Raw genomic sequence first — 27,780 nt, 5'->3', positions numbered from 1 at the left:
GCAGCCCTAGAGCATGCTGTTAATATGAGATGCAGGGACACCAGCATGGGACTGTAAGACATTCATCATCGGAAGAAGTCGTGCACCCGATCTGTAAAAATGCCAGGTCTGCTTCTTCTAGCCTCCATCACCAGCTTTCATAGCTCTGGCATCCCTTTCCATCCCCTTCAGATGAAAGGACACTTTATGAGATTTTCTTCCCCCATTTCTCAAGAGCAGGTTCTTGAGTTTTCCTAAACACACTGACAATTGCACGTGACATACCGTAAGGGCTCAGTCTAACCTTTGAGCCATTATTCTACAGATCCTTTGATCTACTCCACATCAAGGGGTGATGCAACATAGTCCAAAGCTGTCAGAAGAAACAGCTTATGTTTCCAGATGCCCTACCACTGCCTCCATGTCTCCAGCTACTCAAATCCCACAGTGTTTTAGAGCTACTTGGCTGTGAAGACTACTTCTGGCCTGATATGACTGCAACCAAGGAAAGTTAATTCAGGCTCTCCATAGTTCTTCCAAGAGCACATCATCCTCTAGGTTATGATCACCAAATGTGGCCATCCATCTAATGAGAATGACATGTCCTACTGAAAGTACATGTTGTTCCTTCAAGCTGACCAATGGGTCAGTTATCTGGGAAAACATTAATGGGATGGCAAGCCCAAAGGCATTACTGGGTTCTGTTACCAAGCAGAGACTAGGATTGAATCCAAATGTGATTGCCCTCTCCCCCATTATTACCTTAATATATCTCTGAAACAATAAGCTAAACAACGGGAAGTTTCTGAGGGGTACACAGAGAAATTTGTTTGCAAGTGCCTCCTCCACAGTCCCAGAGAAGCAATCCCACCCTGGTCATGTGCCACTGAGCAATAGGAGGCTATGGCCTTCTACCTTATTAGAAGGAAAAGGAAAAAAAAAATGTTCAAATGGGTGTTGAGCTCTGTTTTCCCCAAAGTAGGATCAGTTACATCCCCCAACTTTGGCCTGGAAGATACCTTCTTCTGCGTCATCTTCAGCAACCCAATCTCTTTCTCACTTTAAGCAAAACAGCTTGCTTCATGCTTGCTTCATGAACCACATCTTCAGATCCATCAGAATCCACACACACATCATAAAAACACAGAAACTTGCCTAGCTGTATGCACAGGAGGTATATACCTACAGTTCTACTGCTTCTTCTGCCCAATAGCAGAAAATAAACAATTTGCACTGTAAAAATATAAACAATAAAGTAACAAAATTTGCACAATAAAAATGTAAACAACACAGTAAATGTTTATGAAACAGATTAGAAATAGAAATGGGCAGGCAAATAGGTTAACATCCAAAAAGAACCCACAAACAACCCCTTTTTCTTTCACCATCTGTTTTTAGATCATAACCCCTTCAGCCAGAACTAGGTTTACATGATGGGCCGTAAAGCACTTTGCTCAAAACGCAGTCCTTTGGCCTCCATCTTCAGTTCAAACAAAGACTTTATTTCTGACCCATTGGCCATTTGCAAACCAGCCATTTTCAAAATTTAAGGCTGGGGACTTGTACCATTAGCCAGTAGCCTGACTTGTTTACCTCCTAATACATCTTGACATTAGACTGACCTGAATTTTACAAGCTGGGAACGATTATGTAACGGTATATAATTAAACCTAAATATATAATTTAAGAAAGAAAACAAGATGTAATGTGGAAAGAATTACCAGTGGGTCAAGTTCAGGTGGTAAATTAGGATGCTAATGGTACCACTTACTATGCTTTTCTTTCAAATAGAACCTGCTCTGCATTCTGCATAATACAAGAGCTGTATTTTCTTTATTAAAAAAAAAAAAAAGAAAGAAAAAGAATTTATTGGTAGCTCTTCAACTGAGAATGAAGTTGTCACGTATTTCAAAGAATGACCAAATGGACCCCCAAATACACAGACCTTGACAATACTGGTCAGCGTGACCCCGAAGCAGGTCCACAGCACTTCAGGCCATTTGAACAGGGCCGGTGCAGCCTTGCTCTTCTCCCACCCCTTCCCCAGGCTCGGCTGCACAACCCCACTGAGGCAGCGAGCCGGCCAGAAACCCGCACACCACAAAGCTGACGGGGACAACCCTACGCTGCCCTGGGAGACCGCAGAGATACTGCGCATCCCAGACAGGTTTTTCAACATCTTATGTCCAGGTAGGAAAAACAGTAGGACGGCTTACAGGCACAGCTACGGGCGGACGGCCCTCCGCCTCTGAGCCATTTGCCCCGCAACGCCCTGGGAGCGCGGGAGCAGAAGGTGGGCTCTCCTCAGGCCGCCATGTTGGTACCTGCCCACAGGGGCCTTCCCGCCCCTGCCGGAAGCCTCCGCGGCTCCAGGGCTGCTGAGGGCTCGGTGGGGACGCTGTCCCTTTCCTCCCCTGGAAGCCGGCGAGGCTCCCTGCGGGGAGGGACGACGGCGTCCGCCTCCCCCCGCTGCCGGGGCGGGGAGCGGGGCCGGGCGGACTACAGCTCCCGAAGGGCTGCGGGCACCGAGGTGCCGGCGGCCTCGCTTCCTGTCCCGGGCTCACCTCGCCTCACGGGCCGCCGGCGGCGGCGGGAGCCGATGGAGGGCGCCGAGGAGGAGCCGCTGGTGCAGTGCCCCGTGTGTCAGCGGGAGCTGCCGGCCGCGCACATCAACTCGCACCTGGACCGGTGCTTGGAGGCCGAGGAAGGCGAGGCGGAGCCGGGCTCGTCGCCCTCCTGCAAGCGGCCGCGCCTCGCCGCCGCCCCGCCGGGGAGCCAGGCGGCGGGGGAGCCGGAGGAGGCCCGCCCGGCCGCCGCCCCCCCCGTCTTCTCCCTCTTCCACAAGGGCCGCGGCGGCGGGCAGAGCCCGGGAGCCCCCGGCAGGAGGAGCGGGGCAGGGCGGGAGGAGGCCACCGCGAAGCCGGAGGACGGAGGCTCGGCGGCGGGCAGCGGGGCGAGCCTGGCGCGGAAGCTGGAGGGGAAGCCGCTGGCCGAGCAGCTGCGGCCGGACACGCTGGGGGATTACGTGGGGCAGGAGCGGGTGCTGGGAGCGCAGACCCTGCTGCGGTCCCTGCTGGAGTCCCACGAAATCCCCTCGCTCATCCTCTGGGGGCCACCGGGCTGCGGCAAGGTGAGTGGCGCCGCCGGGCCCCGCCGCCGCTCCCGGGCCCGGCGGGGCGGCGATTAGCGGCCAGCCACAGCTTCACACCGTGCAGCTGGGGGTGGATGGTCGGGCCCTTCCTTCTCGGTTTCACGTGGCTTTCGAGGCTGATGAACTGAAGGACCTGTTTATTTTCGAACTCCCTCTGTTTCCTCTGCCTTCTTGGGTTCTTCAGTAATGCTTTTATGTTGGCTTATGCCCACTCGTTTTCACTTAGATTACAAAAACATAACCTGCCTCCTGAATAAAGTAGAAGTGGTTCGCCCTCACCAGCCCTACGCCCTGCAGCTTGCACTTTGGTTACAGAGGCCCCTGTTGGTTTCAGATAATTCAGATTTTGTAAACTCCAAACCACCTGTGTTTTAGGTAATGGCTGAGAAGCTTAAAAACAGCAACAAAACAGAATCTGTAAAAATACCTAGGATACCAGCAGATTACTACAACACAGTTTGCGAGTGTGGGGTTTGCTTTAGCCCACAAATTCTAGCCCCTGACAGAAGGCAGCTCTGGTGTGGAAGGGACCTAGTGTTGTGGCCAGGCACACAGTGCCAGGCACTCACCCAAACAAACACTCTGAAACCGATAGGTCTTAACAGGATCTGACTGCTGCGTGTTCTTTGTTCTGCCTCTTTTAAGATACCAGGGGCAGACCATGGTGAATCCCAAAAAGCACTGTAATTACAGCACAGCAGTGAAAGGATCCACAGCTGTAGTGAGAGAAGGACCAAATGAATGCCTCAGGTGTGGTCAGGAGAGAGCACTCAAAGATCTTGCCTTCATTTTGTCCTTTTTCTCTCTATTTCGGATTGGGGAGGGAGTAGAGGGGAAGCTAAGCAAGCAAAATACATGGTTATCTCTGTCAGTCTAATGTGTGCACAGTGCTAAGTTTTGCATATTATATATAGATAGATACCTTGGCTATGTGTGAGAGCATGTGTGGGAAATCTGGGATAGGGAAAATAATGATTAATGAATTAATGCTTGCAGAGCAGTTAAGGACAAAGCAGCAGCTTGCTCTTAGCATACTTACTTGAAGATAAAAAGAGACTTCATGTGAATGGTATTTGAGTAATAATGCCAGTTAATCACAGTTAATAAGCAGCAGGTATGAGAATAATTGATAGATGAATACTGTAATCAATGATGTACCAGGTTGTTTAGGCTAGATAACATACACCTGAAAAGAACCAGCTGGTGAACTTAAATAACTGCCACTTTCTTTAAAATAACAAGGTAATATCAGAAAGAGAGAGAGCTCTCAGAGGAGATGAGGTAAAGAAGGGCTATTTCTAAGAACTCATTAAAGGGGAGGTGGGCTGACTGAAGCAAGATGGCCAGAGAGAGAAGTGGAATTGAATTCCTTAATAAATGGGAATCTACCTTATTGAACGAGTACATGTTCAGGGGCCTGCTTCTATATTTATTCGTACTCTTCTGCCTTTGGTTTCTTGTTATCTGTGTCAATGGTGTCTGCTTGCTGTTTCTTGAAGCCTGTTTTCTTTGGAAAAAAAATGCTGTTACAAATACAGTGGTAAGAGAGCAAAGGCTACATACAGTCTCTGAAAATTAGAACTTAGTTCAGTGGCCTTTGGGTTGTGATCTGATGAACCCACCTTTTTTTGGCTGTGGAAATGCTTTTTCATGGCCTTGTGACAGCTTACGCTTGTGTTTCAGGTCTTCTTTAGGAACCTTCTGTGGTACTAAGACCGTCTTTGAATAACGGGTGATCTGTTTCATGCCTGTAGTAACACAGTTTTCACTCTCCTTTCTTGTGATCCATCTTCCTCACCCTTTTGCCTTATGTGGAGTTGTATTTAGTAAGCTTGCTGCTCACAGAGTTTAAATTCTGCTGCTCATCAGTCATCTGACTTGCATCAAGACTGTGCCTTTTTCCCCATCAAGGAACAGTTCCACAGTTTACCTGTTACATTTTCTTTCTTCAGGTACTTAAGCTGTTGGGTAGCTCATCTCCTTTCTAGGTTATTCCTTCTCAGCAAACAGTTTTGAGGCTATATGCTTTCAGCTACCTCTTGATGGGCCATCCATTACTGGCTGAATGAGAAATTCCTACTGCAAAAAGTTGAAATTTTCCCTTCACCCATGCTTATCAATATTTCTAGGATGGTGCTACAGTATAGTTTCATCTCAGACCTTCTTCCCCATGAATCATATTGTCTGTCTCGGGTAAATGGCTGAAAATTCTACCCTTTAATTGGATATTTTTTATTAAATTCCTGTCTTTACAGATTTAACATGCAAGGCAAAAAAGTCTCCCTAAAGATGGAAAAAGAAGTCTATGTTTGCCTGCCTGCCTCGTTCACTTATTGTTTGGCTTGTATGTATATAATATGTCTAAGAAAACATTTCACAAGGAAGTAACCTGAAACAGGTGGAGGAGGATGGACAGATGAAAAGGAAGCTTATTTCTCTTCTTATGAGAAGAATCATATAACTTAGTGAAAGATCTTGTGAAGGAGAAATAAGTATTCTCACTGCCTCGGGACCTGGTTGGACTGATAATCAAAAATGTCTGTTAAATACAGTCTTTTTCAGTGGGAAAAATATTAAGAAATAATTATGTGTTATGTAGCTTCAAATGTAACAAGCCCATATGCTAAGCTCTGCCCATCAAAGAAAATAGCCTTAGATTAGAGGGTGGGTGCTAGAATAGGAGTATAATTAGATATGTTGGTCTAAATTCAGAAGTGCTGTGTAAGATCGTCATAGACTCCTTAAAACTCTTCATGTTCCTGCTACCTATGGAATCTGGTTATTGCAGCCCATATATGTTTTCTTCTGTTTCTACAGCCAAATGCTACTCTAACTGATACTTCTTTTGAAAAGGGTAGAGCAGGACTAGGTAAAAACAAACAAAAAAACCCAACTGGAGGTAGAATTAATCCTTGGGGCCAAATTTCAAAGTAGTTTATGTATTATTTATCAATCTGGACATTTATGAGAAGTAGTAGTACAACAGACTTTTTCTAAGCAAGAAGAGAATAATCTTGGCTATTAAACTGCTATAAATGCAGTATTTCATATTGTAGGTCAAGAGTACTTTTGGAGAACTTTTATCATGAAAGTAATAAAGCTAGGTACATGAGTAAAAATACATGTGCTTTGTACTGCTTTGCCCAAGTTGACTTCAGCCTCAGCTGCACTTGAATATTCAAGGAAGCACAATCAAAATTGAAAAGGCAAAATCAGGGTACTTCTGTTGTGAGTTTATGTTTTTCTGAGTTTCCATCTGTATTGAGTCTTCTTATTTTAAGGGAGCATGAGCTTTGTACTTTTGTCATCCTGATTTCTTAGAAAGCCAAGGTACTCTAGGTGAAAAGGCTTTGACTCTGTTTTTGTTTTTACTTTTGTCACTATTAAGTGTTGAACACACAAACATATTTTCTGCTTCTAAGAAACTGACCAGACGCAGGCCAAAGGAAGAAACACTGCCTCAAAGAAATGCCATGGTTATTAACTTAGGAACAGTTAGCTTGTTCATCCTGACTATGCAAATTTTTAAAAGCCTGTATGAATCCTAGTGTAATCCGAGTAGCCATACTGTGATTTATGACACCTTAATGCAGGGATTTAGATTTTTGCTTGTCTGCCATGGAGCACCAATTTTAGTAAAGAGTTAGCAGGGGGACACAGCGTAACTTGAGCACTGAATAATTTTGCTGCCACAGATATGGTTTAAGCCTTATAAACCTGAACATTCTGTATTTAAATACGGTAAACATTCCCTCTTACGTTTGTTGCTTAACAAGGAAAAATGTAGGCAGCAAGTGTCTGGAACCTGCTCCCTACAAAAGATAAGACAGAGAACACTCACGCATGTGAGTCTGGGGTCCATATCTGCAATGTAGTACTAAGGTAAAATATGCTGTGTTGATATGAATGCATAAAATTAAAAACCCCAGTAAGTGGTCTTTGAAGTTTCTATCAAATCTCCATTGAGTTTGTATTTATTTCTAGGACTCCCTTGTATTTCTTTTCTTTGTTTTTATTCAAGACTTTGCTATATAAGACATTGAAACGCAGACAGCAAGTCCAAGTTACATATTTTGCTCCCTGCGTATTTATCATCCCTTCGCTCCATCATTTTCCATTTACTAATTCAAGTGATTACCTAAATGGCTGTTTGATTACTTGAGTATATTTCATGTTCTCTTATTCATACTGCTTGGGGCCTGATTTGAACCATTTGAAGTAACAAGTTCTTCTGATTGATTACCATTAGATTTTTAACTGAAAATGCATGATTTCACAGTAGCGTAGAGTGAAAGTCCAGAACAACTCTGAAAAATTGGTTTGTCTTTGCAGTTGCCTGGGAGAAGTCTTCAAGTACAGTGTGCTTGGTTTTGCTTATCCCAGTCTAAATCAGAAATAACTTAGGGTAGCTCTCTAGGAAGAGGAAACTGGAAGAGAAGATACAATTGTATTTGTAAAGCAGTTGGAATATAAGGAGACAAATCTGGATGCAGCAAATGGAGGCACACCATTTCAGTAAATATTATGCAATGACCTTGCATCTGTTTATGTTTGGTTGGACTTGGATTCTGGAAGTGCTGTAACACATGCTGTGGCTGTTGTTTAGTGACACCTTACTCCTCCAGTAGTCTCACAGTAGGCTATTTGGGGTATGAGGAACCAAACAAGATGGGCAAGAATAGCATCTGCCCTTATATAAATGCCAACTGCTGCCACTTTTGATTGTGTTTATAGACAGTGTCCCTGGGCCACGTTCATCTGCTATCCTGCCAGTTTCCTTTAGACACAGCCTGGCTTATCTCCTGTGACACAGTGTGGTAGCTTGGGGTCAGCTCAGCAGTGTTGGCTAGGACAGACCCCAGCTTCTTAAGCTACATCCCAGGCAACTGCTCCCCTGGCTGGGATCCAAGGATGCTGGCACTGTTGGTGTCTCACTCAAGGCAGTGAAACAGAGCGTGGCCTTTCCTGACTGCTTGTCAACCACAGTATGGCCCTGCTGCCCTCAAAGGGAGCGTTGAGGGTAAGGAGAGGCTGTTGATGGCAACACCATGTAAGTAAAGGTACGGAAATCCTGGCCAGAATAAAGGAAGAGGCAAAAATACAGGGAAAGTTATAGTCAGAGGGCAGGAGAAAAACACAGGATGCCAATTCAGAACTCTGATAACATAGTTTAGACCCTGCAAGTCTATAGGTGTAGCTAGCAAGTTGGGCTTGTGTTTTGCACTAGGCTGTCAGTTTTTTGTCATCCCTGCCACAGACATAATTCACACCATGGTTTGCTCTGGAACAAAGCAGCAAAGTCACTTGATGGGGAAGCCTAGATGCCAACTAGATTATCCCTGCTCAGGAATAATCCATGCTGCGCTGCAGTCTATACAGCAGTGCAGATCTGTGCCAGATCTGCTTTGGTCACTTAAACATGGTCTAGCAGACCATATAACCTTCCAGACTTGTTGCAAGAAGTATGTATGTTGGAAGGGCCCATTCAGGTGCAAGGAGAGCTCTTGCACCGCTGTGTTCCTATAAGTGTAGCATGAATGTTGACTCCTCATGAAAAGGCTGTGAGAGATGAAAAGGGTTGTGAGACTGGAACAGGATGACTGTGAGCTGTCAGAGAGCTCCTGCAAGGTGTACAGAACATAACTGCTGAACACAGTATAGATGTAACCTGAGAGACCATGTGTTTTCTGTGACTGACATCTACAATGGCTGTTTTGCTAAATTTATGCAATTTAAGAATCAATAAGGAAAGTCTCCATGAACAGGCGACCATAGGCAGATCCCTAAACAAGGTCTACCTGATCTTCCACAAGAGTGAGGTAAGAATGACCTTAGGTTTCACAATCAACTTCTTGACTGGAGTCTTCTTGGCTATGACCTGACCATATATGCTAATCTCTTCCCAAATTTTTCAGTTCCACTTTCTGAAGAGAGCTAGGCAGTACCACTCTATTCCTGGAGGGGCCTTTAGTGAGCTAATGCAGTGGGCATCGTTTAATGGCCTGGTAAAGATGTGCAAAAATGAAAAGACTGCGTTACTTCTAAGCGAGTAATGTTAGTCATTGAACATCAGCATCAATAGGACAGGCTTAATTTGTACTTGCTTTTTACTGTTTTCTTCCAGCCATGGGTGTGAGGCCGCATTGACTAGTGGCAGCACAGAGAACAGGAAAATAGGTTATACTCAGAGTTGCCCAGTCAAGGAAACTTGCGTATATACAGAAAATTCTTGTCTTCTAGTACAAACATCTAACTAACCAAAACAGCAAATGTGATTGACTTATCTGCTCTGACAGTGAGAGGTATGTGGAGGCAAGCACACTCTGTGGGTTACTTTTATTTCATCCATAACTTGTATGAAAGCCTGGAAGAACTGATAGCATAGTTGCTGGGAGTGGGCTTGTTTGGGTGATTTTTTGGTTGGTTGGTGGGTTTTTGTAAGTCTCGGATGATTGCAGCCTCTGGGAAAGGATATTCTCATTTGGACTGACATGAAGAAATTTGCAGGATGGTGGAGCAGAGTTTCGGTAGTTAAGTGTTTGTTCTGTGTGTAATGGATCTGGAAATAACTGACCACAGGCTTAAGTTGAAAGTGTTATTCATTGGTGAGTAATGGTTCATGAGTTTCTTGGTAGATATGTTTCCATGTTTCAGAACAGCTCCTTACAATAGCACTTTTTTAGCCTGTCTAAACAGATAAGTCAGTAAGGTCTTGCAATTTTCAGCATAAAACTTGAGATAAGTGTGAATTTGGACAGTTTGGTGGGATAATGGAAGAGAACTGAGAATGATTTCTGGAAGGGGCAAGGATATCATGCTGTGAGCTTTGTAAGGTGTCATTTTTAGTGAAGTTAGCAAAAGGTTAGTTTGTAGGATCACTCCTATTCTCATTGATATAAATACCAGTTAGTTTACAGGAAACAATACTTCTGCTCTTCCCCATAAGGAAAAAACATGATCTAAAGAAGAAACACCTGTATAATAAAAGGAGCAGAATATTAACTTGTTCAGATTCCCACTTCCTGCTTGTTATGCTGGTTCCGATATGGATGTATTCATTCATATGAAATTGCAATGTCAGTGTCACTATTTTAAAAGACTTTTTTTCTAATGTAACAATCAAACCTACTTCAAAATTTCAGATGATGAAGGATATTCAGTGTGTTTTCTTCTGCCTTATTCCATATTGGATTTTTAATTCTCTTCTTATCCCTCAAATACATTGCCGCTGAATTTAGTGAGAGAAGCTAGGGGTTTAGCATACTAGTTGCAGTGCTAGTGCCTTCAAACATGAGCTACCCTGCTAAAGTTAAGTCTCCACTGCGTTATATGTTCCCTGGGTTGTAACCTGATAGTAACAAAGAGGGAGAAAACAGTGTAGCATGTTACTGACTTTTGCTTGAGATGGTAGGAGAAAAAAGTGTAAAAAAAAAAAAAAAAAAAAAAAAAAAAAATTGAGCTCATGGGAAATAACAGGCTTTCAGAGGAACAGAGAAAGTTTGTCCTGTATGTGGTGGGCAGTTTGACTTGCTAAATGATTGTGCAGAACAGAAGGAAGAGGCCACGAACATGCCTGTCCATGTCAAGTACTGCTTTTGAAAGGCAATGTATGTTATTCTTACTACAACCTTTGTTGACTCAGAAGTAGGCAGAGCGGAAGAGGTACATGCTGGTTGAGAGCTGTGCAGCATTTTTCACATAGATTCTTGGTCTAATGGTACCTTTCAAACAAATCTCTTTGTAATTTTTTTTCGTAAATTAGGGGTAGAAATATGAACTCCTGTGCATGTGTTTAAAAATAATTCCTTACTGTTCTGTTTTTTTTAAACAACAAAACTATCTGTGACCTGGTGATTGAGGGCCAGGGTGCAGTATAAGCTACCAGTTCAAGTAGAGCTACAAGAAGAATGTCCACTTGATTCCCCCCTGCCAATTTTAGAGAAGGAAGAGGTACATTCTTCCTTTTTCATCCACACATTTGATGTATTGGGGGCTTCCATGCATTCAGTGATTATTTTTTTTGGTTGTTTTTTTTTTTTAGGCATGAGTACATCCTCTGAAGGTACATTATGAATCAAGGCCCTTTTGTAAGGAAACACCAACTTTGGTTTTATTTTGTTAGCTTAGTTTCAAAGATAGTTTCGCTTTTGGTTTTCCAGATATTTCTGATTTTTGTAGTCTTTGCTGCAAGCACTTTCCAGCATGTCTTTCCAGTCTTGTCTTCTGCAGTGATACAAAGAGGGGAGGGGCTGCTGCTTTGAGCTCCAGGGGGTGAGAGAGGATCTGACATGGGATGATGGGAGTCTTGTATCAGGGTGTGAAATGACACCTCTTCTGAAGACAATCAGGAAGCCCTTACTAAAGCTAAAGCAAGAATAAATAGTGATACATCCTCCCGCTTAGCCTCCCCTTTCCTATCTTGGGCTGGTTGCCATTTCAGGGATGAGGAGATCCATTAAAGAGACAGAGCAGTGCTGCAACCGCACTGGTAGCTATGTGGTAGGTGGTTGCTTCTGCAGGCTCCCTGCAAGAGGATCAGGTTGGCAGCACCTGCTGCCTTAACCTCAGTACTTGGAATATCTTCTGAAGCAGTTTTGTTGGCACCTGTCCCACTCCTCATCTGCTGAGGCTCTTCGGTTTCCTTGGGCTCCTTCTTTAATAGAAGAGTGAGCTCAATGGGAGAATCACCTCTTTTTCTCAAGCTGTATTTTCAAATAGACATACACTCAGCTTGGGACATGCGGATACACCTGCCTTTACTAAGGGTTGTGAAGGAAAGTCTGAAAATTATGCCTGTGATGTGTTCAGGTGTAGTAAATCTGTCTGGGATGTAGTACTGGAGGTTGCTTGTGTGCTTTGGCAGGCTCAGTGAAATTCCCTACAAATAAATTCGGATTTGAAGGAGTTGTCTATAAGGAAAGAAGAGCAACATAGTTGCTCGCTAAAACCAGCCAACAGTTTGTTCAGTCAGCTGCCTTTTACTTCTCTGGGCCAGCATTTGATTACTGTTGACTATTTAGATTTAGAGAGTTACATTTTCTTAAGTATATGTAAAATCTTTCAGTACTAACATTATCATGCTTTTGTAGAGAACTGCTGTCTGATCTAATTTCATTTTTATGTGCACTGGAAATAGAACAGGCTTTAATTAACAACATTGTAGCTTTTTATTTCTTAAATGTGGTTGCACTGTAAACTATTCTGCAGATATCTTGGGGTAGTCCAGCTCTTTATCCATTAACATACTCTAGAAAATAACTGCACAGCAAGTTGCAGTCAGCCCATATTTGGTGACAGGAATGTATTTGGTGAAAAGTTCTTTTTCCATGGTAAAGGAGACAGCTGTCATTGCTAGCCTTTTCAGTATTGATACTGAATAGGTCTGGTATGTAAAAGTGCAGGCAATAGAAATGCAGTGGTGGAATTGGCAGGTACCTCCTGCAGGCAGTTTTTAAGTCTTCTGTGTGCTGGAAAAGCATGAACTAAAATACCTTACTCTATAAACTGTCAACACTGTCCCTATGTCCAGAATATATAGCTTTGTTCTTTACATATTTTCTTCAAATTAGTACTTTCTGGGTCCAAAATGATTTTTACAAAGCTTTCTCCTATTGCTGTTTCAGACTACACTGGCACACATCATAGCCAACAGCAGCAAAAAGAATGGCACGAGGTTTGTGACACTGTCTGCCACAAGTGCCAAGACAAATGATGTTCGAGATGTCATCAGCCAAGCCCAGAGTGAAAAAAGACTCTTCAAGAGAAAAACCATTCTCTTTATTGACGAGATCCATCGTTTCAATAAATCTCAGCAGGTGTTGTACTACATTGCTTTTTGAAAAAAGCCTTTGCCAGCACTTCTGTAAAATTTCCCACTTTGCCTTAAGGTGATAGCTTACTTTCAGCTTTTGATTTTAATGTTAATGTTTTTAGTAGGTGAATTAGGGAGAAACATAAAAATTAAATTCCATAACTAACTTCCAGTCAATGTTTAATTATTGTGATTCAAAGACTTAAATAAAAGGCTGGGCTATATTTATAGTTGACTAACATGCTGGGCTTTATATGATGTTTTTCTGATATTTTCTTTCTGCAAAGTCATGTTAGTAATGTTTGCTGCACACATCTTCATTTCAGCCTCCATCCTGGGGGGTAGCATTCTGCATTACCTTTAAAAAGGTCTGGAATGTAAATGTGCCTAGGGTGAGGGTAAGTTTAATGTTATCCCCTCTTCTCTGCGAGAAAAGAGAAAAATAAGGCATGGCATGGTACTTTGCGATAACACATTGCTGCAACCATCACTTGGGTAGTTTTTTTCTTTTTCCTTTCCTAGGTATAAGTTTTAGTCATGCCATGGAAAGATTGAATTCTGTACTACAAGTTACAGTTTTTGTATGGAACCATGCTGCAATCTTCCTATAGTTTTCTGAGCCATCCTATAGGATTATGTAGGGAATTGTAGCCCTAAAGGTTGATTCGAAGAGTATTTAGAAGTAGCCTCAGTGTTTATTATATTTGATAAGGCATTTTCATGATATAAACCAAAGTCACATAAATAAACTACAAATTTGCAGATTTTTGACACTTTCTTTTCAGCTGGTAGGGTAATTCTCAGTGCAAGCATGAGTTAAGGTGAACAGCCCATAACGTTCCGTGTGCATGAAATTAAATCATTTAGATAGCTGAGCAAATGAGCTGCCTTGTCAGTGAGGTTATTTGTCATATCAACAGGGAACCCAAAGACTCACAAGACACAAAAAATATAGCCTACTCACATGGGATGTTTCGGGTTGTCGTTGATCGAGATCAGCTTTTTCTGCTTCCCTCCCATCCTCAGGACACTTTCCTTCCTCACGTCGAGTGTGGGACAGTGACCCTGATAGGAGCAACCACAGAAAACCCTTCCTTCCAAGTCAACGCTGCTCTTCTGAGCCGGTGCCGGGTGATCGTCCTAGAGAAGCTCTCAGTTGAAGCAATGGAGGCGATTCTGATGCGGGCCGTCAGGTTCTTAGGGGTCCAGGTTTTGGGCCAGAGCGACCAGCACAGCAGCTCTGCGACTGGCAGCAGCAGCGAGAGCTCGGAGTGAGTACTTTATGGGCTGCAGGGTATTAACGCACGCAGCCCGAGGAATTGACTGCCTGCCAGGGAGAGAATGAAGCAGTTGGGGGGTGGGAATAGAAACCCTAGCCACTTCTGATAGTAAAGAAAAGAAGTGGCAGCATATGGCAGGGGTGGGGGGTGACAGGAGAGAGAGAATTCAAAGCACTGTCTCTCCATCCAAAACATAATCTCACCATCTGGATTAGGAGAGAGTTTTATACTTGGATCTGTAGTTCCTGATTCACCCTCCCAGGATATTTAAATCTGTTCTGCTGCTGAGGATTTTCTGTGGAAGCCTGTAACTGGGTCTTTGTCATGTTCTAATGTGTGTTACTTCTTGCTACTGGTTGTAAAAGCATCATGTTACCATTAAGTGGTGGATGGGGCATCCCCTCCTAAATTAATTTGGAAGTGCTTGACAAAAGTTTGTTTTCTGAGAAATTTTTTTACATAAGATCAGGGGGGATACTACTGTTCTTTAGTTGCAGGATAGGTGCTGTGATATGTTTTATGGTATGCTGTGGCAAGAGGGGGCTGTTGCTGTGAGGTGTTAACAGATTGTTTTAAGAGAGACTTTGTTTTTCTCTGCTCCTTGTTGTCCAAGCCAGATAGTCACGTTAAACATTTGGGAGAGTTTTGGAAAAAACAAGGTCCAGATTTGTCCATAAGGGATGTTATCTGACTTCTGAAATGGCTAGCTGGCAAATAAGAATAATGCTTGGTACTGCGCTACTTTCTACAACTTTCTGCAACTTACTACGCTTCCTTCATGTTGAAGCTTGCCTGTACTCCTAGTAATTTACAGTGTATTGACATGGTGATAATTGGGCAGGCACTCCGTATGAAATAAATGAGAGGGAATCCACTTTGTCCTTTAGCTTTGTCACCAAATGTAAGCACTAAGAATTGCTAACCTGAACGCTGAGGTCAGGGCAGGGAAGGAAAGCTGTTCCCTTTTTATTTTTAGGGTACCCTGCCTCATGGTTTACTCACTTGTAGCTTTTACATACTGTAGTAATGTGAATTTTAGAAAAGGGCAGTACTGCATGTCAGCCTTAACGTAATGGCACAGCTGTGGTTGTGGCTACACCCTGACTGGGGTTTGGAGACTTTCCTTTCTGTTCGGGATTAAAGTACAAGGCATAGTTTCAGCTGCAGTTGTTTGGGTTTGGGTTTCTCTAGACTCTCCGTATCTGTAACCTTCCGTTAGCTGATGATTTAAACAGCACGGTGTGGTGCTTCATCAAACTGAAAGAAGTCTGGCAGGCAGACTGAGAGACTAGTACAGTTTCAGAAGGCTATCCATGGAGAGAGAGGGCCCCACTCCAATGGCCAACATGGGAGCCAAGCATTTAAAAATAAAAATGGGATTCAGAATTTAGGAGTGTTTGGTGCAGTTGTGTGTTAAATCTTTCTTGTCTTTCCTGCTGCTATCTTCTGGTCTGTAGTTGATACATCTTGTTGCTGATGAGTTTGGGTTTTTATAATTCATCCTGTTCCTTCCTGTGGTTCCAGTTTTGGTCTCCTTGTTAATTCCTTTTTCTTGCTTCACTGTCCATACCATTTCGTTTTTAGAACTAGCAGGAGGTGTTACCTACTTTGGTATCTTTTTCTTTGTTGTATCATCAGGCTCATAAAGCTTTTTTGACAGTTTTTATATTAGTTACTGGATTTTTTTAGGATAAGATGTGCTTTGTGTTACATTTTCATCAACTTTACTGCCATCAAATTGTGCCCGTTAAAGCCTGCAGTAAATTAAGCTAAAAGATGGGGGAATATGAAAGGAAGAAACATATTCATGAAGAAAAAAAGTAAGGAGAAGTCAATGCTAAAGTTGCTTTATATTACTGAGACTTTGCTTGTGCTTTCTGCAGTTTATGCTGTCTCAGTAATGGCACAAACTGTTCCAGGTGTATACTGATACGCTACACTCATACTGTGTAAGTGATGGAGGAAATCAAATTCTCCTTTTCTTGGCTTTTTATTTTTATCATTCAAGTACTGCTTTCAGAGTGGTATCTCTGAAGTCAGACAGTAAACTGGATGGTGGATTAATGTATTTGAAGTTAGATAGCACAGAAGGTGCACAGCTGAGGGAAATGAAAGGATCCCCAGTTTCCTGTTGGCAAGCCCAGACATCATGCAGTTCAGATTGTTAGGGGCTCTATTAGAAGTACTGACAGGTTTTGAATTCACTGGTACGTCAATGACAATGTTGAAGATGGGCTTCCTTTGGGTCTTCAGTGTTCAATACCTTTTCAAAAATTATTCCCTTTTTGGAACATCCATCCAATTTCCTTGCAGGAAATGGAGTTGCTGGGAGGTGAGGCGACATTCAAAGACAATGCTGTAAGGCGGTGAGCAATATATACCGTACTGCAGTATTTCAGGTGAAGAACTGTATTTGCCTGTAAAAGTGTTGCAGTCTGTCAAGGAGTGAATGTAGTGACAATAATTGCACTGAGAAAGTAAGAAAGTATTGATTTATATGTGAAAGAAGCAATGGGTACTTTATCTCATGTTCTGCTCAATTATATTTAAATCTTTCATCATACAGGTTCTCCTTGCTTGGACTTCCTTATATTTACTCTCTAATATCGCTTAGACTCTCTTGTCATCAAACCCTCTTGGATCAAACACTGCGGTGTTGGACAGGTTTCATGGGTAGTTCATCATACGTTTCAGGTTGGTTCTTGGCACAAACTGTCTTGACCGTGTGGAGATAAGGAGGAATTGGAAGAAGGATTTATTATCCTGTAGTGGTAGTTTTCCATTCCTTAAGCTAGTATATCACCTTCAGCTCAGTGAGTGATGGGTCCTGGGGCTTGTTTATGTTTTTGTCTCCAAGTACCATCAGTTACAAGGTACCAACATTGAGCATTGGCATCCAGTGGGTGTTCAGTGTTAATTTTGGAGAGTGAAAAAAATACGAGATTGCCCATCTGCAAGAAGATCAGGAGCTTGGGAAGAGATCAGAAAGCATGGGAGTTGCTCTGCCTTGCAGTTCTAGGGTGTGCAGAAGTTGTGTTAAGTGGAAGGGTGTAGGGCACTGAGCTTCTGAAGACAGGATGGGCTTAAAAATGTAAAATACAGTGAGTGTCTTTTGGAAGTCAAGGTATTGGAATAATGGTCAAGTTAGGCTCCTTCCCAGTGAAGTTAAATCATAAAAAAAAAAAAAAAAAACAAAAACAAAAACCAACAAACATTTTCTGTTCAGAATAACTGAATTCAGTTGTTATTTTGAAATACTGAGTGTGAATGGAGCTAAGATTATGGAGTAGGGAAGCATTATGTTATTTCCAATCAGTGATTCTCATCAATATGCTGTGCAAACAGCTTGTATGTGGAAATTTTCTCCATTTATTCTTGTTCTTTATCATGTCCTATATGTCGTGCTATTGTTGTAGACATGAACTGGATCAGCCTAATACATAATACATTATTTGGAGCAGAATTTCCATTACCAATATGTTGTAACTTGTCCACTTCCATGGTAAAATCCAAGACCTTTGCTTGTAACTAGATTTTCCATACTTCCTTGTGCATATTTGTTTCAATTCCTGTAATACTAATTACTTGTGTTGAGTCAACAGGGCACTTGGAGTCCTATAGTGAAAAGGGAAGAGAAGAAGAGATGGGAATACAACTAAGCTTTCTTGCCCAGCTTCTAATTAGCAAATAAATGGCAAACATGCTCTGAGGCCTCAACTTTGTTTGGGACAGACTGTCCTTAACTTCTTGCAAGTGTAGGACCTGCTTTTTAGTGCTCTCAATGCTTCCCCTCCACTTGCAGTTGCTGAGTGCTGTTGTGAGTATCAGTGTGAGGAGGCCTCAAGCTCATGGTGGTGTTCTCTGCAAACAGCAGGTAAAGAGCTTAGTCCTTGCAGGTGAAACCTTCCCTTCAGTCTGCCCTGCTGGTGTGTCCAAAGTCTTTGCTCAGTGTGCAGCATATTGTTTTTGTTCCTCGTTGATGGAGGTATTAGCAGCAGGATGTCTGTGTGTAGTGCCTGCTGGGTTTTTAAAAATAGCTTTTGCTTTCTTTAGTGGCTTCTTTCATTGCATATAGAAAAATCTGTATGTGGTGCTGAGGGGTGAACATTGCTCCCTGATTTTAAAGGAATTTGATGCATGAGATACTTGACTGAATAAATCCCTGTGCTATTATATTCTTCTGCTTCCCCGTCCAAACACAAAGATGGTGTTTGAAACACCTTGGAGAAAGTGTGGTTATTCTGGAGTGTGACTGTGTGCATGTGTTAATTTTTTTTCCTAGCTTTATCAAATACATGAGAAATAAGGAGATGGGAATAAAAATGTGACGAAATGCATATGTGTATATAGATAGATTTATTTTTCCCACAAGATGTGATTCCTGCTGCCTACTCTGCAGCATGGGTTATGCCCCTAGAAGACATTTGTCAGCCTTCCCTTGAAGTGGTGTGGATTAAGATTGCAGCTCTACAAGTTTTTCCCTCTTACCTGTGGGCATGAGAGGGCTCAAATACTGACTGTTGAAGTTTTTCCAGCACGTACTGTCTCTTTCTTTTGTGTGACAAGTGCAAAGTTGCTTTGCAAGGAGATAGAGGAAGCATATAATGAAGATTAGTGGATACATGTGTCTGGGAACCCTGGCGTTGCCTTTTTGTGCACCACTGCTAATGACAGCAATAAATCTTTCTGGTGAATGAAGTGCAGGGCTGTTGTGAATCTTTAATTATTTGGCACACAGGGGCTTCATAAGAAATTGCCTCTCGTGCCAAGCTTTGTACATTAATCCCTGCTGATACATGTCACTCTTGATTTTCAGTCCAGTTACTAGAAATGGCTAAGTTAGGGCCATTACTCAATGCCATGCTTTAACTCCGCTAGCTGCTGTTTCCAAATCAAATCAATTGTACCCGCTGCCTGGCAAACACCTTAGCCGTTACCTTGTCTACATAACTGAAGTTTGAGGGTCAAATCCTCAACAGTATGCGTGTGAAATGTGCAGAGGCATGTTGGTTTGCATGTGCCCCAACAGTAGGGACCGCAGCCCAGCAGATGAGAAGTTGGAGAAAGAGCTTGAGGACTTTCCCAGATTTTTCATAGACACGCTATGAGATCTCAGGAGATCCTTCACCTGCTGCTGCATTTCTCAACTCTTCCCACGTTGTTCATTTAGATTGTGTGTTCACTGGAATTTGGCCTTTTTCCTGTGTTCATATAGTCCTGGCACACACTTAAGAGTAGTAGATAGCAAAAACAGTGACTTGCTTGCACTGGGATGCCTTTTGGTTCTAGTAAGGTATTTTTTTGTACCCCAGTGACTAAGTTGTAATACCTGTTACCATTTAAAAAAAAGAATGTGGGATGCATATATGCTTTACAATGTAAACAGTCCTTCCAATTGTTGCTTTTTAAAGAACACCTGATAGCAGCTGTCGTTGTTGGTAGTTAGTTCAAGCCTTATGCTAATTACTTTATACGTCACTATATTCTCTCACATGCATTTGTATAGCTTCCAACCTTTTCAGTGTCCTTCCAACAAGGAGTTTGAAGTGCTAGCTATGAAATGCTGATGGAGTAAAACCTTGTAAAGTTCAACTAGCTGTGCCAGAACTGTGCTCTGGCAAAACCCTAACCCTAGTTTCTATTGAACTTAATGAGATGAGGGAAAATAAGGGGTTTAAATAGATGAGAGCTCCTGCCTTACCTTTTTCATGTGCAATTGTGTTTAACATGCATTGGGACAGGAGGAAGAAGGGTGGAGTCCCACAGTGTTCTCCCAGGCTCTGCAATGCTTAATCATAACAGAATGAGTTAAGAACAAAACTTAAACCCAGCTGCCTCGCAACAGCTTTTGTAAAGAAATGCCGTCTCTAGCAGAATATGCAAGGAGAGGAGCGTGCTGGGGGCTAACAGTGTATGGTTATTCTGTTGCAGATTCCCGGTGCTCATAGAGGAGAAAGCTCTAAATACCCTAGCCTACCTTTGCGACGGTGATGCAAGGACTGGACTGAACGGACTCCAGTTAGCAGTTCAGGCCAGATTAGCAGCGGGCAAGACTACTCCTTTGAATATTACTAAAGGTGGTTCTGCAGATGGCATTGTGATAACAGAAGAGCATGTAAAGGAAGGGCTACAGCGATCTCACATCCTGTATGACCGAGCAGGTGAGTACCTGATACAGTTTCTGAGATGCAGCATTCTCAAGACCTGATAGCCACTATAATTTCTGTTTCTTCTCCCCCTTTCATACTAGCTGCTCTTGTGAAACAGTGGTTGTACCGAAATTTGGCCTCAAAATTACTTTTCCTTTACAGTGTAGCAGGCTCACCTGGAAATTCCTTCTAAACAGGGCTTCCTCTTACTGCTTAGGAAGCACAGGTTAGCTAAAAGACATATTTGCTGCCCTACAAACAGTTGCATGGTGAAATTACTTGTTTTTTTAATGTTATTAGAATATTGTCTTCTAAAAGGGTTGCAATGTGAAGAGGGAGAATTAATTTGATGAGGAGATTTGTTCTTGGAGGGTTGGAAATCTTCCATTGCATTTCTACTCCTTTGAAAGTCTTGGAAGTGCTCACATTCACAACAATATGTTATGTGAAAACTTGAGCAGTTTGCTTTATTTTTAGAGTTGCTTATTAAGGTAATGAATTTTGTAGCTTGCTTGGGGCAGGTCACCTAAATCTAATTGCATTTAAGGCTTCCTAATGTGATAACCACTCTTGCTAAATTTGTGACTTGGCAATGTTAATCATCGCAATAGTTGCCCACTATGCCATTTTATCTGAGAGGGTTAAAAATCAGAGCATGAATATTAGGATTTGGTGAATCCCCTTGAACACATATGCTAGTTCTTCAGCAATACTTGAATCAGTGTGCAGTATAGTATCAAATGATTATGCCAAGCAGTATTTAGGGAACAGATTGATTTTTTTGTTGTTGTTGTTTTGTTTTGCCACTGTTATCTGATACGCTCAATTACCTGTCACTACTCAAAACCTGTGATGAGAGATTTTTCGAGGTTGGTTGTAACATATATGCCTGCTTGCAGCCTTCTTGCTACAAAGAGGAAATGGTGGCTCATTGTCAGGAAAAAGTGAGCTGGGCAGATATTGATATGATGGTAGCTGAGAAGTAGAGAGTAGGTAGGGGGAGGGAGAAGACAAATTTTATAGTATCTATGGCAGGAAGAAATCATGATTAGGAGGAAGTGGAAAATCTGACCAGTTTACTGATGTGAGTCTCTTATGCCATTTAGGTCCCTTGTGTGTTTGCTGTCGCCTTGTGGCCACTGTCACACAGAACTCTTGGCTGTGTCCATTGCTCCCACCCCTTCTATGCCTACTTGCTCTGTTAAAGATGGCACAGAGTGCCTCTTCCTGAGGCTTGCATCAAGTCTAGGTGGCATGTGTCAGCCCCTTCTCCATGACAGAAATCCTTGAGTTCTGTGTAGGGCATTTTGTTTGAGAAGAGATTTTCAGAGAGGGCTGAGAGCGGTGAAGATTCTGTTTTTCTTGATTGTATGAATGCCAAAGAGCCTGCCACAGATATTGTCACAGTAGCAGGTTGCCTGAGTACATGCCTTTAAAAAATTTCTGTATTCTGTGGAGTAGTCTGTGTCTTGGTTGACCACTTTTCTCCATGGTAGAGATAGCTGTTTGTCCTTTTATGTACAAAGGGCTTCTGGATAGAGGCTACTATATAAATAAAGATATTTTTGTAGCATGTTTTAGCTAATACTTTTTGAATCACAGTTGTGGTGGTGGAATCTACAGTGCTCTAATATAAAGTTCTTCAGCCTTATAAAGTGGAAGGACATGATGCTGTCTAGTCATGCTAGCAGCAGCATACATTTGAGTGTAGTGTGTTCGTATAGAAAGTGCCAAATACTTGATTAATGTTCAGAGTTGTGTAAATATCGAATTTTGGGTTTACATAATTATTTATTTTTGGTCACCTTCTGCAAAATTTGCCAAATATATATCTAGTTGGGCATTCCTTTATGTACTTTCACCAAGTAGTCTAGGAAGGAAATTATTCATAATCTAGTTGTTAGGCTATTGGTCTGATCTGTGTGCAGACATGTAAAGACAAGATCTTTGTGCAGATATTCCATGCATTTTAGCTGGAAGGACAAAGAAACAGCTCTAGTCAAATTTCACTGACAACAACCACCTGCAGCCCTTGCAGTGTGAGGGGAAACAAACTATTTAGTCATACTTTAGCTTTTAATTGCAGTTTTTTAAATTCTGATTTTTGGAGAAAATGATGCAGCAACCAAATTAAAGTTTAACTGCAGATGGACAGCTAATAGATTTTTTAACATAGAGTTGTATTGTCTCTTCTTCCTCTTAATATATTGTGTCTCTCTGCTAACACTGATTTAATAGCAAATACCAAAGATAAATTTCAGAATAATTGCAGGATTTTGTCTCACTATCTATGTGGTAACATACATTCAGTTGTGGTGAAGACTGGGAATGTGTTAAGCTGAAGTTAATTTGTTCTGTAATCTGGAACATGGTTGTTCCTTCCTCTTCTGTGGAGGAGGAAAGAGAAGGTATCTCACACCATAATGTTTTTTGCCAGCTTTATTGTTTTCTGCTGGACCGGAATGAGAAGTCTTTATCCATGCTGTTGCTCCAGTCTTTCTTCAAAGGCTTTCTTCTGCCCTTTATCAATGAGCAGTTGATGTTTACCTTTGGCTATAATAATGTGCGATGGGGACTATGTTTTTACTTTTGCCTGCTACCTTATAAATAGGGTTGCTTAAGAAGTCTAGATACTAATTATGGTCAGTGAATGAGGCCTTTTCCCTGTCTTCTACCAATAAGACTTTAGATAAATCAACTCTTAAATTAGCTGGAAGACTCTTCATGAGCGCGTAAAGCAATTTAAGGGCATAAATCAACAAGATTTATGTATCTGTATACATTAGACACTAGAAAATCCTGTCCTCCACAAAGTCTCTTGTGTAGTATCTTGTTTCTCTTCGGAAAGGTATTTGCCTTTGTGGGAACTGCACAGAGCAAATGTATTTTGATGCCAAAAGCTCTTTAGAGTTTTGATTTCAAGAGGCATCCAGGATACAGAACAGCAGTGATAGATAAGTTGGCATGTGTCTGTCAACTGAATTGGTAAGGCCAAAATCTATATGTTGGCTAATCAGCCCGAGAGAACTAATAAATAAAGGTTTATAAAAAATTTTCTCTGACTTTTTTTTTTTTAACTACTTCTGGTATCTCACATAGAATATATATAAACTGTATATTTTTTAAAAAGAAACACAAAATCTCTTTGTCCAATGTGTGAAACTGCATTTAAAGTACAACTGCACAGTTTTTCTGAAGAAGTCCAAGTCTGGTGTATTGTCATTATGTTGATGACACAGTCACCAACATTAACTTTGTGAGGAAGGAGATAAAAGGAGAGAACTGTCCCTTTTCTCAGTCTGCGTACTCTGAAGTCCCCTGCAGGTATGTATCTGTAGTCCCAACCTATGCGCTGGATTCCTTTGCCTTTTCAGCTGGTATCCCCAAGTATGACACTTTACAGTAGCTCAAACAGTGTATAAAGCACTTCAGCAAAAAAATCTGGGCGAGTGCAACCTCTGGAGATATTTAAAGGCTGTCTTCCTTACTTGTAAGAGACCAAGAGACGCCTCTTCCAAGAGGATGATGCGAGTTCAGCTGTTTGGGTTTATTGCTACTAACTCAAGTGTTATGACAGAGCACGGACATGCTGTTTGTGTTGGCACGAGTGATGACTGCATACCACAGGGCTCTTTGTGTGGAGCGCTAGCAAAAATAGCTGTCTGCCGGCCTGCGTATGCCGGCAGCGCGTGTGTTGAATTCCCCACAGAACTGCACTCCAGCATGAGCAGCAAGGCAGAAGATGGACTCAGTTTCTGACATGGGAGGTGGAGGTCTTGCTGGGTTTGAAAGGAGCAATTGCAGTGGTATGGGGGCTTTGGTTTTCAAACTCATGCATGCGGCCTTTTATTTTGCAGGGCCTACAAGTGACAGTGATGTGTTCTGATATGGCCCTCAGGCTGTAAATCCTTTTAGCCATAGGAAGAAGAGAAATATTAACAGATGGCTGTGCATGCAGCCAGTTGCCTTTGTAATACACAGCTAGCTGTGAGCCAAGGAATGCTAGGCACTTTAAAAAATTAAAAAAAAGCAGATTGTGTGGAAAGTCTAACAATATTGCAGCAAAATACCTTACAAGTTTGATTAAAAGAAATGCATATGAATCAAAACCAGCTGCACAGAGAAGAATTGTAAGCAGGAAGGGTGTCATTCAGTGTTTGTAATGTTGACCATCTTTTTTTAACTGTAGCTCTAAAAGATCTGTGTTCTCCTTGGAGTCCATATCTAATATTACATTAAACTTTAATGTTTAAAAAAATTTTCCTGCAATTCATTCAGTCTTCACACTGCTTATTTAGTAGTCGGGCATTTTGGGGGGGGGGGGTTATGGGGGGTTTTTTTGTTTGTTTCAGCTGCTTACAGTTTTCAGGACCCTTCCAGCAGTGCAGGTGTCCACAACTGAACTCGGCATTTCTTAGGGGTTTGCCAAGGTTGTGTGCTGCAATCCTGTTTCCTCCAGATGTGTAATGTGCCATCATTGTACATCCACAGCAACATTTCCTTTTTTTCCCTTTATAATACAGCAAACTCGTGTTTGAAATACTGGACACTTTGTTTTCAAGTTTTAGTTGATGTGAAATTTCTTTTTCTAAAATATCACTAGTGTATAGTACTGGATTTCTCAGATTGTTCCATTGTCTTCTCAGAGCTGTGTTTGTGTCCAAAAGCAATGGTCAGTGGTTTGTATGCCTTCATGCTTTACTCTTTGTCAGTTAGGAGATATTTATATAGTCTTCTTCCTAACTGCTTAAAATATCTGTATTTTTTTTTCTTTCGAAGGAAAGGTCATTAGGGTACCAAAACCAAATTGTTTGCCTTGCAATGTTTAAAAAAAAAAAACACCCTCCTTTTCATCTGCATTTGCTTAGTTATGCTTATGTAGTTAGTGGAATGATCCATGTGGCGAAGCACGAAGGTGTTGAAAACATTAAAGAACACCATAATCACGTATACATAAAAAGAACTTGAAAAAGCAGGTTATGTTTACCTGCTGTGATCTAGTAAAATATATTCTGTTCCCTTAAATGCATTTCACTTAATTTTCTCCTGACAGCTTTGTGTATCTCTTCTCCCCCATCCTAAATAGGAGAAGAACATTACAATTGCATCTCTGCCCTGCATAAGTCTATGAGAGGCTCAGATGAAAACGCTTCCCTTTACTGGCTTGCTCGAATGCTTGAAGGTGGTGAGGATCCACTCTACGTGGCGAGAAGGCTGGTGAGGTTTGCAAGTGAAGATATAGGTCAGTATTTGCAGTATTTCATGTTGGAATATTATGTTGAATGAAGATCTGCCATACAAAATAGGTACAAAATCCTGAAATGTTCCACATCCAACAAAAACTTTGTATATGCAGATAGAGACCTACATGTGGTGTCATTGTGATGATTACCTATTGCAGGAGAAACAAAGTTTTTTAAGGTCAGGTTTTGGCAGTGTATTAATATGGATTCTTTTAAAGTCTGGTGATTGTAGGTCACCAGTAAACTTGTATGACCAAAAATACATATTTCAGGGATGTCTGGTTTTTTAATGACTGTGGAAGGTGAATGCCTACCCTGACTTGCAAATTTCAGACTTGATAGCCGGCTCCCTAGTTGTAAGACATCTTGATTGATGTACCCAAAGTAACAGATGCAGCAACACTTTTAGCACATACATGATGGGTGAAGAGTTATAAGATCTGGGGAAGCTATGTCTCTATAGCAATATTTCCTTATTTCTTTCTCACTTCCAAAAAGTAAGCAAATCATACACTGGCAGCTACTGCTCAGGCTGCCACCGTGTGGCAACAAATTCAGACTGTAAATCATACCTGTGATTTAGACCTTTCTTTTTGGGGGCAGGACAGGAGGAGGAAGGCTGTTGATGGATGGAGTACATCTTATGTACAGTGAAGTATTGTACCAGAAGTTCCAAAATCTGAGGAAGCAACTTTGAAATGTGCATGGATAACCTTCCTTCTCACAGGAGGGTTAAAAAAAAGAAAGAAGGAAAAAAAAGAGACCGTAACTAAAGTAAACTGACTTTAACCAGCTTTTATCTGATCCCTTTTTGTAGGGCTGGCAGATCCTCTGGCTTTAACACAAGCAGTTGCTGCTTATCAAGGCTGTCACTTTATTGGAATGCCAGAATGTGAGGTAAAGGCTTCATTAATTCACTGATTTGAAAGTACTGCAAATTGTAAAACCTAGTTGTAATTACAAGAAGAAACAGAAATTGCAAGGACAAGACAAATGTAGTTACTTGTTCATTCAGCATGCCCCTTCTCTGACAAGTAAGAGACCATTGTAGCTCTTAAATAGATGCTGTAGTTTGAAATAAATTCCCTGCATATTTGTTGTTAAAATGTGGTATGTGAACTAACATAATTTTGCTCTGTCCATTTTTTTTCTCTGTTATAAATAAAGTAATATATTCTGATGTTCTAAATTAGCTATTCTTTCCTAGTAGTGAAAATCATGAAGAATTGTGTTGCTGTAAAATAATAATATTCATATTGCAGCAGCAGGCAGAGGTCAGTTTAAAAACATAATCCCTGTCAAACTATATAAACAACCTGAATAACAGACCTTTTCCCAAAGAGCTTAAAAGTCATTTAGCATTCTCCCTTTTCTTCTTTCCAGGTCATTCTAGCACAATGTGTAGTTTATTTTGCCAGAGCACCAAAGTCTATAGAGGTATACAGGGCATATAACAATGTTAAAGAATGTCTGAGAATGCACACAGGACCTCTGCCCCCTGTTCCACTGCACCTGAGAAATGCCCCAACGAGGCTCATGAAGAACTTGGGCTATGGTAAAGGCTATAAATACAACCCCATGTACAAGGAACCTGTAGACCAGGACTATCTACCAGAAGAGTTGAAAGGAACAGACTTCTTCAAGGAACGAAAAACGTGATGGCCTTGCTCTGAATGGGTTTTGATTTTATGACTCGTGTATTTGTACTGGGATGGAAATTGCCCTTATAGTTTCAGCCACCTGTTACTGTGGTTGAAAGTATTAAGCCACTGAGCCTTTCAGATACTTTCTTATCCTTCTGGTTTTGCTACTGTTATTCTGAAGGTGTTTTGTAAAGAATTGCAGTTTAGGCAGTATAGAAATTAAAAAAATAAGCTTTATCAGTATAGTGGTGTCGCCCTCTGGTTCAAATGAAGTGGAGAAACAATGAAAGACTTGTATTTCTGGCTCTTGCTGTGAGACAAGGAATATTACTGTGCTGCTTTTTAAAATCAATATCTATTTCAGATTTTGAGAATGTTTATTTTCTGGAAAAATAGTAAATTGTACCCCCCTGCTAAAATATGGTAAACAAAATATAATTACAGTGTAATTCTTGCATTTATGATGTTCCAGAGGCTAATTTTGTACAACAACATTTATTAAACCAATAAAGTTGTTAAAAATA

At 41.5% G+C, this 27,780-nt stretch overlaps 2 protein-coding genes across 2 annotated transcripts in view; one reads left to right on the top strand and one right to left on the bottom strand.

Moving 5' to 3' along the window:
- Positions 1–3,793, bottom strand: part of MYLK4 (myosin light chain kinase family member 4) — a 73,617-nt gene extending 69,824 nt beyond the window's left edge. Inside the window, exons 1-2 of the mRNA XM_069808805.1 lie at positions 3,780–3,793; positions 2,544–3,179 (exon numbers count right to left, since the gene is read on the bottom strand). Coding sequence (XP_069664906.1) covers positions 2,544–3,179; positions 3,780–3,793 — 650 coding nt within the window. The remainder of the gene's footprint in view (positions 1–2,543; positions 3,180–3,779) is intronic.
- On the top strand, positions 2,279–27,780 carry WRNIP1 (WRN helicase interacting protein 1). Its single transcript, XM_069808969.1, has 7 exons — positions 2,279–3,109; positions 12,754–12,945; positions 13,968–14,212; positions 20,153–20,382; positions 25,457–25,612; positions 26,431–26,510; positions 26,997–27,780. The coding sequence occupies exons 1-7, from the start codon at positions 2,294–2,296 to the stop codon at positions 27,270–27,272; spliced, it is 1,995 nt and encodes a 664-aa protein (XP_069665070.1). The 5' UTR covers positions 2,279–2,293; the 3' UTR covers positions 27,273–27,780.

This window comes from Haliaeetus albicilla, chromosome 21 (genome assembly GCF_947461875.1).
Source record: "Haliaeetus albicilla chromosome 21, bHalAlb1.1, whole genome shotgun sequence".
In the NCBI taxonomy this organism is placed as follows: domain Eukaryota; kingdom Metazoa; phylum Chordata; class Aves; order Accipitriformes; family Accipitridae; genus Haliaeetus; species Haliaeetus albicilla.
Note: the sequence above shows the minus strand (reverse complement) of the source record. Positions and strands in the feature narration are given on the sequence as shown.

Excerpts from the sequence above, each read along its gene's own strand:
- WRNIP1 (XM_069808969.1), top strand. The coding sequence starts at position 2,294 with ATGTTGGTACCTGCCCACAGGGGCCTTCCCGCCCCTGCCGGAAGCCTC. Across the intron at positions 20,383-25,456 it reads CATCCTGTATGACCGAGCAG|GAGAAGAACATTACAATTGC; the intron begins GTGAGTACCTGA and ends CATCCTAAATAG. Across the intron at positions 25,613-26,430 it reads GTTTGCAAGTGAAGATATAG|GGCTGGCAGATCCTCTGGCT; the intron begins GTCAGTATTTGC and ends CCCTTTTTGTAG.